At 34.0% G+C, this 14,551-nt stretch overlaps 1 protein-coding gene and 1 non-coding gene across 7 annotated transcripts in view; one reads left to right on the top strand and one right to left on the bottom strand.

Moving 5' to 3' along the window:
- WDR5 (WD repeat domain 5) overlaps window positions 1–14,551 on the bottom strand; it is a 90,120-nt gene that overhangs the window by 14,569 nt on the left and 61,000 nt on the right. The window contains exon 17 of one of the 6 annotated variants that reach the window (XM_031949452.1): window positions 12,530–13,471. The exons of 4 other annotated variants lie outside the window; for them this stretch is intronic. In XM_031949452.1, coding sequence (XP_031805312.1) covers window positions 13,371–13,471 — 101 coding nt within the window. In that variant the 3' untranslated portion in view covers window positions 12,530–13,370. One more of the 6 variants, XM_031949453.1, reaches the window with a different exon arrangement.
- LOC111718559 lies at window positions 230–357 on the top strand. Its single transcript, XR_002769085.1, has one exon. It is a non-coding gene; the product is annotated as a U6atac minor spliceosomal RNA (small nuclear RNA).

The raw sequence follows: 14,551 nt of genomic DNA, 5'->3' as shown, positions 1-14,551 counted from the left end.
GCCTGTGATTGGACAGTTATTTACATAAATTATAGACTCAAATTAAGTTTTATTTTTCTATAAGACCGTTCAAAGAAACCAGTTTTAATTTTATTTATGGAATAATGCGAATTATGTATTAAAAATTTTCCATAATAACATTTTTAAAGTGGAAAAAATTTGTTCGCCATAATCTAAAAGTAACCTCCATTTTGGTACTTTATATAACACAGTGCGTGGCCCTGTGTTCGTGTTGTATGAAAGGAGAGAAGGTTAGCACTCCCCTTGATAAGGATGGAAGAGGTCCTAGTGGCCTTTACAACACATATACGGTTAAGGCATTGCCACCTACTCTGTGGCATCTAACCATGTTTTTTTCCCGCCCTTGGATGTTTTGTCTATTTCAATTTGTATCAATGAAATTTGCATCTGAACGGAAGTCTCCTATTCAGTATCCTCCGCCTGTAAATGAGGAATCTAGTGCCCAAGGCAATCCAAGTTCCTTTTCAGGGGTAATTCCAATCGTTAGGAAATTTTTTCGGTTGTTAAGCAAAAACCAAAAAATCCTCCCCTCCCTTTAAATGATGGTGTGCTGAGGGCTACCTACAGCTGGAGTCAAGGAGATAGTTCGAATCCTGCCTTAGACACTGTAGGGGAAAGTCATTTCACCTACCCTCAGTTTATTCCTCTGTGAAATGGAGACAGGACTTAGTTTAAGGGACTGTTGCGGGGAACAAATGAGAAAGCAGAGATAAAGAAAGCTCTTTGTGGACATGAACTATTTTCAGATGAAGAAATTAAAGTCATCTATTGCTTTATGAAAAAATGTTTAGAGAAATGTAAATTAAAACAATTCTGAGGTTCCACCTCACACCTTTCAGATTGGCTAAAATGACAGGAAAAGATAATGACAAGTATTGGAGGGGATGGGGGGAAACGAACACTGATGCTTTGTTGGAGGAGTTGTGAAATAATCCAACCGTTCTGGAGAGCAATCTGGAGCTATGCCCAAAGGGCTATCAAACGGTGCATACCCTTTGACCCAACAGTGCCATTACTTGGTCTGTATCCAAAGGAAATCTTAAAGCCCTCATGAGCAGAAATGTTTGTAGCAGCCCTTTCTGTGGTGGCAAAGAATTGGAAAATGAGTAGATGCCCATCAGTTGGGGAATGGTTGAATAAGTTGTGATTGATATATTAAGATAATGGAATATTATTATTCTACAAAAAATGATGAACAGGCTGATTTTAGAAAGGCCTGGAAAGATTTACATGAATTGATGCTAAACATGATTTACATGAACTGAAACAAACAGAAGCAGGAATATATAGAAAGACCTGGTTCTTCTCAGTGGTTCAGCGATCCAAAACAATCCCAATAGACTTTGGACAGAAAATGCCATCTGCATCCAGAAAAAGATCTAAGGAGACTGAATGCAAATTAACACATGCTATATTCACTTCTTTTTTGGTTTTTTATCTCTCCCGTGGTTTTTTCCTTTTGCTCCAATTTTTCTCTCCCAGCAAGATTCATAAAGTAATATTAAAAATAAATTTATTAGGAAAAAAGAAAGCTCTTTACAAATCTTAAAGTGTTATATAAATATTAGTATATTGTTATGTTGGGATCCAGATTCTAGGGGCTTTGCCAGCTCAAGACAATTTGACCTTTTAAGTACTCACACAACAGAAGCAGAAAGGACAGTGGGACAGTGAAATCTATATCAGTAGTCTGATGTCATGGATTTTACCTCTGGCACTTTCCCCTACCCCCCTGAGTAAGCTGAGGCAAAGCATCTACTAAATATTAACTGAACATTTGGCAAATTCTTTTTTTTTTTTTTTAATATTATTTAATTTTTATTCTGAACTTAACAAACATCAAAATATCACAATGATATCAAGTGGATTTTTAACAAATAGTGTATTTTCCCAAGTCTACCTTTGTTTTATTTATTAAATATGTTTCACTCAATTTTATTTTCTTTTTTTGCTGCAATCATTATTTTTTCATTACTTTAATGAACGTGCATGCACATATACATAAAGAAACAGAAAATAAAATCTTCAATACTTATTCTAGAAAACCAAATTCACACATTGACCATATCCAAAAACACACATTGGCCATATTCTTCTTAGAATACTTTACATAGATAAAGAGGTAGAATTTATTAAGTACTTAGTACGTGTCAGGTATTGTATGAAGCAATGAGAATAAAAATACAAACAAAAAGAAATACATTAAAATTCATCATTTTTTTTTTTCATGATAAGAAGTGAGTGGAGAGTTTTAGTTTCATTTTTTAAAAACTCATGTTGACCAGAGTTCAAAAGTCTTTCAAAATTGTTTATTTTTCTATCACATGATCATTCTATAAATGGTTCTCCTAGTTTTGCTCACTTTACTCTGTATTAATTCACAGCAGTCTTCTCAGTATCCTCTGAAACTCTTCATTTCATTGTTTTTTTTTAAGGTCAGTTGGGGTAGCTAGGTGGCCCAGTAGATAGAACACTGGCCTAGAGTCATAAGGGCCTCAGACACTTGATACTTACTGGCTGTGTAACCCTGGGGCTCCTGAGCAACCTATTTAACCCTTATTATCTTGACCCCTCCCAAAAAATAAAAAAATATGCTACTGCATCTGTATGCCACAATTTGTTTAGTCATCTTCTCTCCTTAGGAAGATACTTCATTTCCCAATTTTGGGCTACCACAAAAAGCTGTTACAATGCTTAGTCATCCAGGTCCCTTTTCTTTTTCTTTAATTTTTTTGAGGTGTAATACTAATTAGTAACATATATGAGTCCAAATGCAATCAAGGAACTTTTTAGACATGATTCTAAATTTCTTTTCAAGATGGCAACATCATTTCCTAGCTCCAGCAGGGTAGTGGTTTAGCAAATTCTTTACCTTGGCATTCAAATCTCTCCACAACCTGGCTTTAACTCTAGTTAGTTTTATCTCTCTAACTACTTTATACACATAGAGAAGCACAGAATCTCAGGAGTCCAAAGGACCTCAGAGCTTATCCTATAGCCTGCTTGACAAGCAGTCATCAGGCTTTCTTGGAAAACTGAAAGGTTCTGATTGGGCACTGCCTCAAACAGACCTGTTAAAGACCTTAGCTTAAAAAGGCCAAAGTCTCCCTCTGCATCCAGGGTCACCTCCAGTCCTCCTGATCTTTATCTGGCCCTTGGACTCAGAGGGCTCTGGGGGGGAAGTGAGGCAGGTACTCTTGGTCAGCCTCCCTCACTTCAATCCAACTCACCTGCCTGTCATGGCATCCCCTCCCTGATGTCATAGTCCTCTTTAAGGACAAAGGACAAACAGGAAGACCCTGAATAACTGACAACCTGTCACCTTTTGAGGCAAAACATGCTTCCAGGGACAACTCTACTTACAGCCAGCCAAAATTCTAGCTTTCTGTAGCTCCCTAATTATACTCTCTGGAACCAAGTAGACCTGTGTCTAATGATCCACCTCTGTTCACATGACAACCTTTGAAAATATTCGATGACAGCTAGAATAAGCCTCCCAATTTTTCTTCACTTGGTTAGCCATTCCTGGATCCTATCCTATCCTGCTACCCTTTCTTCCAGTTGTTAGTATCCATCCCATCTCACTCCATACGTGCTGGAAGTATTTTTTTATAGTTTTTGTGTTTACTTATGTATATTATTTTTGTATTTACTTTTTAAAATTTTTATTTTATGGTAAAAACACTTTTAAGAGTTTTTCTATATGACTGAAACTATTCATAGTGGATTTGGGGTACATATGGACCAAGATGACATGGGGGAGATAAGCCAAATGTAAAATGCTTTTCTCACCACCGCTGTCCCATACTTGTTACTACCAAGTTCCAATTACTCCACTTATTACAGGGACTTCAGTCTTCATAAATACTGAAGAACCTGATTGCTTCATTAAGACATCTTCATACTCCTCTCTATCTGTAATGAGTGTCTTTGCTTTTGCAATCTGTTTAAAGACCACAAGCAAGATTCTCATCATGACCTTATCCCTAAAATAAAAGATGACTCCTTTGCCAAAACTCCTAAAGCTTTGGCTTTTGGTTATTCCCAAAGCATAGATCTGCCTATGTCACATCACTGCTCAATAAACTCCAGTGGCTCCCTATTGAGAGAAGTGATTTTTTTTTCTATTATTAATCAGCAATTATTAGTAGATGTTATTAGCAGAATTTTTTCTCTTTTTACTTCCTTATACAAGGACCAGTTCTTGAAGGTCAGACAGTCTCTAAAGAACAGAGCTAGAGATAAAATTGGTCCAACTCTCCTGGAACATTCTCTTAAGTCTTGCACTGATCCCATCCAAATGGGTGAGTTTACTTCTGGTTAAAACGTACAGAGATAAAAAGCAGTAGGCTTACATCCAAGACTTCTCTCCCTTCCCCCAACAATTCAACTTAAGTGGTCTGGGTAGAGACGGAATCTTTTGTCCAGATAGCAAGAGGCAGCTAAGCTGGCCACATTCTCAGCCAGACTGTTCACCAATCAGAGATGATCTCCACCAGTCAGAAACATCCACTTTTCCAAAGGAACTTAAGCATCCAATGATCGCAAAAGTTTGTCTTTGATTACTAAGAGACCATAGGACCATAAACTTATTTACTAAGCTTATTAATAAGTTGATTATTAATTACACAGAAAGTGTCTTTCAGACTTTTCATTCATCTATTATCTCTAGAATTAAATACAAGTTCCTCTGTTTGGCATTTAAAGACTTTTACAAGCATATCCCAATCTTCTTGCCCAAGTTTGTTTAAAAACTCTAGGGTCCAGTCAAACTAGCTTTGTTGTGACTCCCATACAATATTTCATCTTCCATCCCTGCTCTGCACAAGTTGCCCTTCATGCCTACAATGCAATCCCTTTTCATCTCTGCCTCTTGGAATTCACAGGTTCTTTTAAAGCTTAGCTCAAAGACTACTTATTATATGAAACCTGCTTGCCTTATTGTTTGTGCCTACTCCCACCAAATATCCCAATATTTGTTAACTAGTTTGAATATTATTATATATATCATTTCCTTGAAAGAAGAAACAATTTTTTTTTGCCTTTGTATTCCTAGCATCAAGCATGGGGCCTAGCATGTTGTCCATGCTTAATAAATGCTTATGAATTGATTACTACTTAATACTTAACAAACGAACGAACTGACGACCTTCAGTGCCTCTACCCTTTTCTAGAAACACCTAAATTGGTTCAGGTTCTTGTAAAATATGATACTCTGAACTGAAATGAATACTTCAGTCATACTTTAATTCTAGCAAAGAATTAAACTGTTTATTACTGATCTTAGCCTAGGCATCATGATCCTATTTTATTATTATTATTGAAGAGTCTCGTTTTTATGTAGCAAATACTTACAGATTACCTCTATTCCTGGAGATCTCTTACAACAAATTAAAACCATTAAATAAAATTAATGATAGGGACTTCATCTGAAAGTACATAAAACATTCCATACCTAACATTTACTCACCTCCTGCCCCATTAAGCAACAAAAACAAAATTAAGAGGACTCTCTTTTTTTTACTTGCTCTCCTATACTACTGCCCATCCCAAAGTGGGGTTTAAGGGGAAAAAGAAAAACAAATTCCTTATGCATGGTAAAGCAAAACAAATTCCATCAATGGTCACATGCAAAAAAAATACAAATGCTTCATTCTATACCCTCTATCAACCACCTGTCATGGATAGTACGTTTCATGGTCAATCTTCTGGAATCATAAATGATCATTCTATTGACCACAGTTCTTACAACTTTCAAAGCTGTTTGATTTACAGTGTTGTCATTGGATACATAGCTCTCCAAGTTCTGCTCATTTCATTCTTCATTTTATGTCTTCAAAATTTTATGCTTTTATGGTTTTATTAAATTGTTCTTCTAGATCTGCTTATTTTTTGTCAAATCAGTTTATATAATTCTTTCCATGTCCTTCTGAAATCATCTTTTTTATTTCTTATAGCACAATAGTATCTATCACATTCACATATTCCAGTTTATTCAGGTATTCCTCAAATACAAAGCCATCCCCTTAATATCCAGTTTTTGCTCCCACAAAAAGTTGCTTATAAATATTTTTGTGCATGTAGGACCTTTTCCCATTTTTTCTCTTTTGTGTACAAGCCTAGCAATAGTATAGCTGAGAAAAGAACACAAGTTTTTATTAAATTTTGTGTATCGTTCCAAATTGCTTTCCAGAACAGTTGTAACCCATTTAAAAATTCATCAACAATATATCAATGTGCCCGTTTTTCTCACAATCCCTCGAATATTTATTATTTTTCTTTTTTGTCATCTTTGCCACTCTGATGGACATGAGCTAGAATTTCAGAATTATCTTAATTTGCATTACTCTAATAATAATCATAGCCAGCTTTATATAATGCTTTAAGGTTTGCAAAGTTCTAAATATTTCATTTGACACTCACAACAGCCTTAGGAAGGAGATGTCATTATTGTCCTTATTTGACAGATAAGACAAAGAGGTCAAGTGGGTTTGTATAGAGTCAATGTCCAAGGCTGGATCTGAAGTTATAACTTCATGGTCTGAATTTATGACACCAGGCCCAGTATTCTATCCACTGCACCACCTCGCACCTATTAACCAGTAATGATTTGAAGTATTTTTTTTCTTATAGATTTAGATAACCTGAATTTCTTCCCTTGAGAACTCCATAGACCATTCATCAATTGGAAAATTGCTTGCCACCTCCCTCAGACTTTTCAATCAGTCCTTTATTTATCTTGGAAATGAAACTTTCAACAGAAAAAATTGTGGCAAAGATTTTCCCGCTGATTGTTTCTATTTTATTCTTGGCATTATTGAATTGTTTATGCAAAAACTTCTGAAGTTTATGTAATTGAAATTATCTATTTTTCTTATGTTATCCCCTCTATTATTTGGTCATGAATTTTTCCCTTATCTACAGGTTTCCCTGCCCGTCCATCTCCTCTCAGACATTTCTTAATTTATTTATGATGTGACATATTATACCTAGAGCATGTACTCAGTTGGAATTTATCATGGTATATAAAGTGTAAAGTATTGATCCAAGTTCAAATTCTTCTATACTACTATCCAATATTCTCAGCAATTTTTTTCAAATTTGGTCAACTGATTTTATTCCAGTAGTTGGACAGTTTTGTTCATCAACTACTAGGATACTAACTACATTGCTTTCCATAAATTGTATAACTAATCTGTTCCACTGATCAAACTCTAATTTTTTAACATAAAGAAATACATGCTAATAATGTCATGTGGATTTACTTTATGTATCACATGTATACTGATGTTACTGTTTCAATTAATTTTTTAATTGACTCTTTAGGGATAAGTACACCATATCTGCAAAAAAAAAAAAAAAAAAAAAAAGTTTCGTTTCCCTAAATTTCTCTCTAAATTTCTTTTTCTATTCTCTGTATTCTAAGTACTTCCAAGTAGAAGTACTAACAAAAAATACCTTTGTTTCTCCTTTGTATTGGAAAAAAATTCTATTTCATCTCCATTATATAAACTGATAGTTCTTGATTTTAAATAAAGTCTATTTATCATTTTAAGGGAAAGATATATTTATTCCTATTTCCTAATTAAAAACCAAAAACAGAGGTGGATTTTGTACTTCGTTTTTCCTGCTGTCTTTTTCTTTTGAAGTTTCTTCCTCTGAAGATTAGATTGTATAAACTTTCTTTTTCTTATTAATTAGGGTATTTTATATTTTTGTAAACATTTAATCTGTTGATTTCATTGGTATGTAATTGGGCAAAGTAGATTCTAATAACACACTTAATTTTTTCATTTGTTATGAATTTTTTTGAAACTGGTAACTTGGTTTTTTTTCTTTCTGCTTTTTAATCAAATTAATTAATGGTTTATAAATTTTATTGTTGTGTTCCCATCGAAGAATTCTAATTTTATTAATTCAATGAAGTTTTTCTGTTTTCAATTTTGTTAATTTCTTTAATTTTCAGGATTTCTATTTTAGTGCTTAATTGGGGTTTAGAAATTTTATTTGTTTTCTGGTATTTTAGTTACATTCCCAATTTGCTACCTGGTTTTTTTTTTTTAATTATTAATAAGCATTTAATACATTTTCCTATCAACAAAACTTCCTCTAAGAACTGCTTTAGCTATTTTTTTTTAAAGTCAATATCTTTAATGAAATCATTTATCATTTCTATTAAGTGCTCTTTAACCCACGATTTCTTTGGGACTCAGTCTTCACTTGATTTTTAGTTCTTTTTTCAGTAAGCATTAATTTAATATAATTTCTATCATATGTGATCAATAAGAGATTTGTATGCTACTTCACCTTTTCTGGATTTGTGAAGATTTTGTGTTCAAAGACACAGTCTTAGTAAGATGTTTTCAAATATATAAACTTTTTTGTTTCCATTCAGTAATTGCTAGAAGTCTATCATATCTAATTTTTCTAAATGTCTCTTCAGCTCCTTATCTTCCTTATTTATTTTTAGTTGATAGGGATAAATTGAGGTCTCCCCCTTAATAGTTTATTCAACATCATAACTAATTTAGTTTTTCCTTTAAACATGTGAAAACTATGTCACTGAGTTAATAAGTATTTTAATAAATTCATTGTTACCTCTCAGCAAAAATGTAATTTCTGCCTTATAACTATGTCAATTTTTGCAGTCCCCTTATCTGAAATCATAATGGCTACCTCTCCCCCTTTTTTTTTTTAACATTCAACTGAGGCATAATACAGTTAGCTCCTACTCAGCTGAATGTTTTCAGCTTTACATTGAAGTGTTTGTTGTAAACATATTATTATGCATTTTGCTTTTTAATCAATTCTACTAGTATCCTCTTTCCCTTTTATGAGTAAGTCAATCCCAATTTAGTTAGGGCAATTAACTATTGCTTCCCATTCTATCTCTATACTCTCTTTACTTCAAGTTATTACTGTCCTTTTTCTTCCCCCTTCAACTTTTTCTTCACTATGTCCTTTCCAAGTTTAGATACTGTTTTGCTTATAACTGCAGTCTCTTTTACATTCCCTTTTCTCCTCTTTCTGTTCCTATCTGTTTTCTTGATGAATTGAACATACTTCTACATTAAACTCTATTCTGCTTTCTTTTGATGTTCACTTCCCCAATGACTATTAATGAAAGCCTAAGGTTAATACATTAGGCTCCTTGGCTAGTTGTTACTCTACTAAGCCACTGCCTTTGAAGATACTAAGTTCTAGTCAAACTGAACTATTTATTTCCTGACCCCTGTGCCAGGTTCTGCACAGAAATCTCTGAATCTTTCACCTAAATAAACATCCAGGCTGCTCCAAAGCTTAACACTTAATAAAATTAAACATCTTCTGAGGTCTTTCTCAATTCTCCCAAAATAAAAATTATCACCACCTGATGAAATTTAAAGCCACTGTTTGAATGTTCACATTCACTTAAATTCTAACCATGGGCATTATTCCCCAATGTCCACTTCAAGTATTGACAGTTCCTTAAGAATAAGCATTATCATTTTCTAGCTTTGTAATTTCTCACAGCCTACCAAAAGGTAAGCAGAGCCTGTTGTTCTGTCATTTCACTTGTGTGTGATCCCATTTGGGGTTTTCTTCACAAAAATGGTTTGCCATTTTCTTCTCCAACTCATTTTACAGAAGAGGAACTATCAGTTAAATAACTTGCCCCGAGTCATATAGTGTTTGAAATCAGATTTGAACTCTGGAAGAACTTCCTGACTTAAATCTTTGTTAAATTCAAATTAAATTGCCTATGTATTGGGCACAATGCAAAAAGCTCTAAGAAGGGAACTGAGCCACAGACACAAATTAATGCAAAACGAAATATGAGATCAATTCAGAGGAAGGAATTATTACTTTCAACTGGAGGAGGTGAGAATATAGAGTAGAAGAAAATAAGGAAATGGTTCTTGGACATGGGCATTTGACCCAATTTAAAATTGGGGTTAGGACATAAAGGTAATCTAAGAAAAAATTACCAATATTACTTGTAAATGCACTTCAATTTGAAGAGACATTCTATGAAACCAGTCAAATTTTTCTAAACCCAAATGGATTTTCCTATTGAAGTAGCTCTAAGATATGCTATTTGATTGTCCCCTGCAAAAAAAAAAAAAAAAAAAAAAAGATAGATTTTCCTCCTACTCTTTCTCAAGAATAAAAACTATAAAAACAGTAATTTTCATTTTTTAAAAAGTTCACATTGTAGTTGAAAACTAGATAAAATAAACTAGGTACAATAATTTACCGCCCATCTTGAACCTAGTGACTTGTGAAATGGGCAGTCTTTTCATAGTGGAGAGGGAAACAGAAGTTCAGAAGTCCTGATTAATAATAGCACCAGGAATCAAACTCAGGCCTGACTTAATTCCTACCTCCAACAAGCTATAAAGCCAAATTGTCCTGAGGGTGCTAAGTATTCCTTAAAAACAGGTATTATTGCTTACTCTTTTTTGTATTCCCACTATTTAGCACAGTGCCTGATACATAGTAGACACTTAAATGGTTACTGATTTGACTTCCACTTAATCCTACTCAACAGTTCCTATTACCTCCTGTAAATTTTGAATTGCACATTTCAACCAGGACACAAATAAAAAATAGAAGAAACACATTGTTACAAATATGGAAACAGACCAAATACAATTGGGAGTTTCGTATGTTAAGAAACTGATCAATTTATGACACATTGTAGACATGGAAATCTTTATTTAAAAAAAAAAAAAAAAGCATGTGCTTTTACATAAATCTACAAGAAGTCAAATGTAGAAAAAATAAACTATATGCAATGATAGGAGCTATTCATACAGCTCACCTCGTTCCTGCAAGGAGTGACTTATGGCAGGAGAGCAAACTTGGGGGAAAAAAATTCAGATAAAACCTAAGAGAACCAAAACTGACATGGTTTTGGTTCGAGTTAAAGTTGACTCACAAACAATTGAGACTTTTTTTCTTTTTTGCATTTCAATCATTTGTATTAGGCTTATATACAATTTTTTTCCCAACCCTTAGGCTGGAAAAGTCTATATGAATGAATAAATCAACCTAATACAAGTGTGCTGATATCAGTATGCGTAGAATGTAGACATACAAGTCAAAAATGAAAACTGTCAGAAGCTTTTTCCAAGTGCCTTTCATGATTGTTCTACTCAATAAATGCAGCCAACTATTGGAAGATATTTTAGAAAAATGTTGTATTTTACAGTCAATTCCATCGCCCAGTTATTAGCGAGCACTACATTCAGAGAGCCTGGTCCACAGGAGAGGCTACAACTATTTCATCCAATCAAGTCACAGTTTGTAGTCTTAGCACCAATTCCAAATGAGCTCATGGCTTCATTCTGGCAGTTTTTAACAGAAACAGATCATTGACTTTTCCTACAGGAAATGAAGACCAGTTTTCAGCAGCATGCAATTACACTAACACTGTCTATAGAGGTGCATATCAATAAAATGGCTTGTGGCATTCCATGGAATAATACATCTCATTAAGGTTTCACATAAGGTGGAAAGCAGGACATTGAATAACAAAAACCTGAACTACTCATCCAGTTTGAAAAGGCTCTCACTACCTGCCCTTCCCACCCACCCCCGCTTAGGGTTCAAAAGAGATTTCAGTGACCACCAGGAGATTGTCATGGTTTGCTATAAGCACTACAAAATCGAATTCTTAAAACTTGTTCTCTCTACTTTAGTTTTAAAACTCAAATAAGCATCCAATTCAGATTCTCTTCATAGGGGAAATCATTAACCAGTTCTGATACAGACATTCTGATATGAATGACTAAGATTTCCAGTCTCACAAAGGTAAAGGAAGTTAAAATCCAACTTGGGCTACAAAAACTTATTAAAAAAGCTATAATATTCAGAGTACCAAATATGTTTCTATCATAGAAATAAGAGGTCTAGACTTATTTTGAGCCTTCCTGAAAATTATCACACTCTTAAATGTATTGATACAAGAGAAGTGCCCAAACAAGGAAACCTAGGTACTTCATACTGATAAGCATATTTTCTCTTCAAGATATATTTAATGGAGCTTATTTTAAACTTTTTTTTTTAATTGGGAAAAACAAATAGATCTAAATAAACTTCTGTTTTAGGAAAAGTGTCAGCAGGCTAATAACACTGACAGGTTGAGTAAGACAAGACAGACCATGCATTTAATTGTAGCTGTGCCTGTCGTGTTCTATTCCATATGACCACTAATTTGGCCTTCGGTGGAAGCCATTTCAACAATAACATACTACTGCTTTTCACATAGGAGGTGCGGCTTCTTTTCCTATCCCAATGAGATGTAATATCCTGTTTATTATTTCACAAGTACAAAATATAGCTTGAAACATACCCTTAAAAGACAAGTTTATGGCTACGTGTCATTTAAATGTAGGATGATAATGAAGACTGAATAAACCTCCAGGGCAATTATCTCTTGTCAAAAAATTTTTTTTGACATTTGTGAATGTAAGAAACTAAACAGACACAAACACTGCATATTAGAACACAGCTGCCACACATGTACACAAAATCCCACCTTTTTATTACAGCACATGGTACTGTCAGATGTGTAAACAAGAGTGTGACAAATGGGAAAATATTGAGGCTGAAGTATACAGTCATGCCATTAACAGTTCCATACTATGAACTTTAAAGATACAAAATCATCTTTACATTGAAAAATTTTACAATGTTTTGAGTGTTGTTTTGTTTTTCCCCAGAAAGACTTCAAAATGTGCTGCGAACTTCTACAAGCATGAGTTAATGGGTTTTTTTGGGGGGAAAGTAGACAACTTGTGATATAATAGCATCTATTAAACATACATAGCAAGAGGTAAAACTATACAGAAGATTAAAAGATATTTCACTATAAGGTCAGTGAAACTGGGGGACGGAAAGCCAAAAACTTACATGGTTGTATTTGGTCACAGAGTTAGAAGTGGGTGATATCTTTTAAAAAATTACAGAACATTTAGTTGAGGAAAAATTCATGATGAAATGAAATTTATCCTTCTGTAATAAAAAATTAAAAATTCAGGTTTTTTGCTGACTCGATTTATACACACTATAGATTGAAACTCCTCCTTTGACAGCATCAGGAGAGTTGGCAAGAAGCATCACCAAAGTCTTTTGGGACCTTCTAGTATACAAGCAAATTTTTTTCCCCTTAAAACAAAAAAATAAGAAAAGGATCCACATGTCAAATAAGGCAGATGCTGCCTCTTCTCACCAGGCTACCCATTCCAGGGAAGAAAAAGGGGGATTTCCCTTTAGGCCAAGAAACCATTCTCAAATATCTTAGTTTCTTGCCTCATAGGATCTACTTCTTCTTGATACAGTCTCTAACATGATATCGAAAGGGCTTAACAGTCACTCTTCCAGAGTTTAATTGTTTTGTCATTTTCTAATGCAGCTGATGCAATGATGTTTTCTGTAGGGTGACAAGCTGTTGAAATCACAACATCTGGAAAAAAAAAAGACAACTCCATTGTGTGCAAGCTATTCATGTATGGTCCTCAATCAACAGACTTGACTCTTAAGTTGTCTCCTAGAGATTGAAGTGGATCCTGCATTCTTTGTTCTATACTCTTGTTCCATTCTCCCTTATAACCAAAGGATACACTTTAAAAGTTGATGCTCACATTTCTGGTACTTTTGGCTCTAATGAAATTAACTGATTTTTGAAAGAAGACTGGAGGGGGAGGAGAGAGGAGAAGAGAAAGGAAAAGACATAAGCAGTCAGTTGAACCTAATACTATCCTAGCCTTATGTTTTAAGTAGAATTAAAAGTAGACAAAATGACATATATTCATTTTGATCTTAGAAACTAGCAATTTTTTCAGCCAAATCAAAGAGCTTAAAAACAAAAAATTTTAGGAGTTTAGCTTTTTATTTTTCTGTGCTTATAATATGTCAAGATCTATTTCAAGTAATGTAAACCCTTTTGTTCCAATCTCTCCATAAATATAAGAAATGAACAAATCATATGAGTGAGTACTCGAGACATGAGAAAAGCAATCAGCTACAAGGCTTCTGTATATAAAGAGCATGAAGTATGATGGCCTAAAGGAACAAAGTATCAAAAACTTAAATATAACAGTCAGATGACTAAGGACTAAGAGAATATCAAAGATAAAAGTTGCAAGCTTTCCAAGTCCTGAACCTGAATCCTAAACTTGTTTTGTGGACTTGCCTGTCAATTAACTGAGTAAGCAGGTAGGTACTTTTATGGCCAATCTTGTACTATGAGCAGTAAAATACAAATTAGACATGGTAAGTCATAGAGCAAACAGTTTTAATAGGGATATACTGAAAAGAACTGGGTACATAACTGTGAGATAATAACAAAGTATATAGGAATTAAAAGAAGAAATTGACATGGACTACAGTGGTCAGAAAATGTTATTTGTGGAAGCAGAACCAGACTTTATAGAAAGATGACAGAGAAAAACATTTGATGGAGAAGGAAGTATTGTACTCAGACAAATCAGGAATTAAGCAAGACATCTAAGAACTAGACCTGTATGTGAAGGGAGTAATATAT

This window comes from Sarcophilus harrisii, chromosome 2 (assembly GCF_902635505.1).
Source record: "Sarcophilus harrisii chromosome 2, mSarHar1.11, whole genome shotgun sequence".
In the NCBI taxonomy this organism is placed as follows: Eukaryota; Metazoa; Chordata; class Mammalia; order Dasyuromorphia; family Dasyuridae; genus Sarcophilus; species Sarcophilus harrisii.
This window is presented reverse-complemented; position numbering and strand designations above follow the sequence as displayed.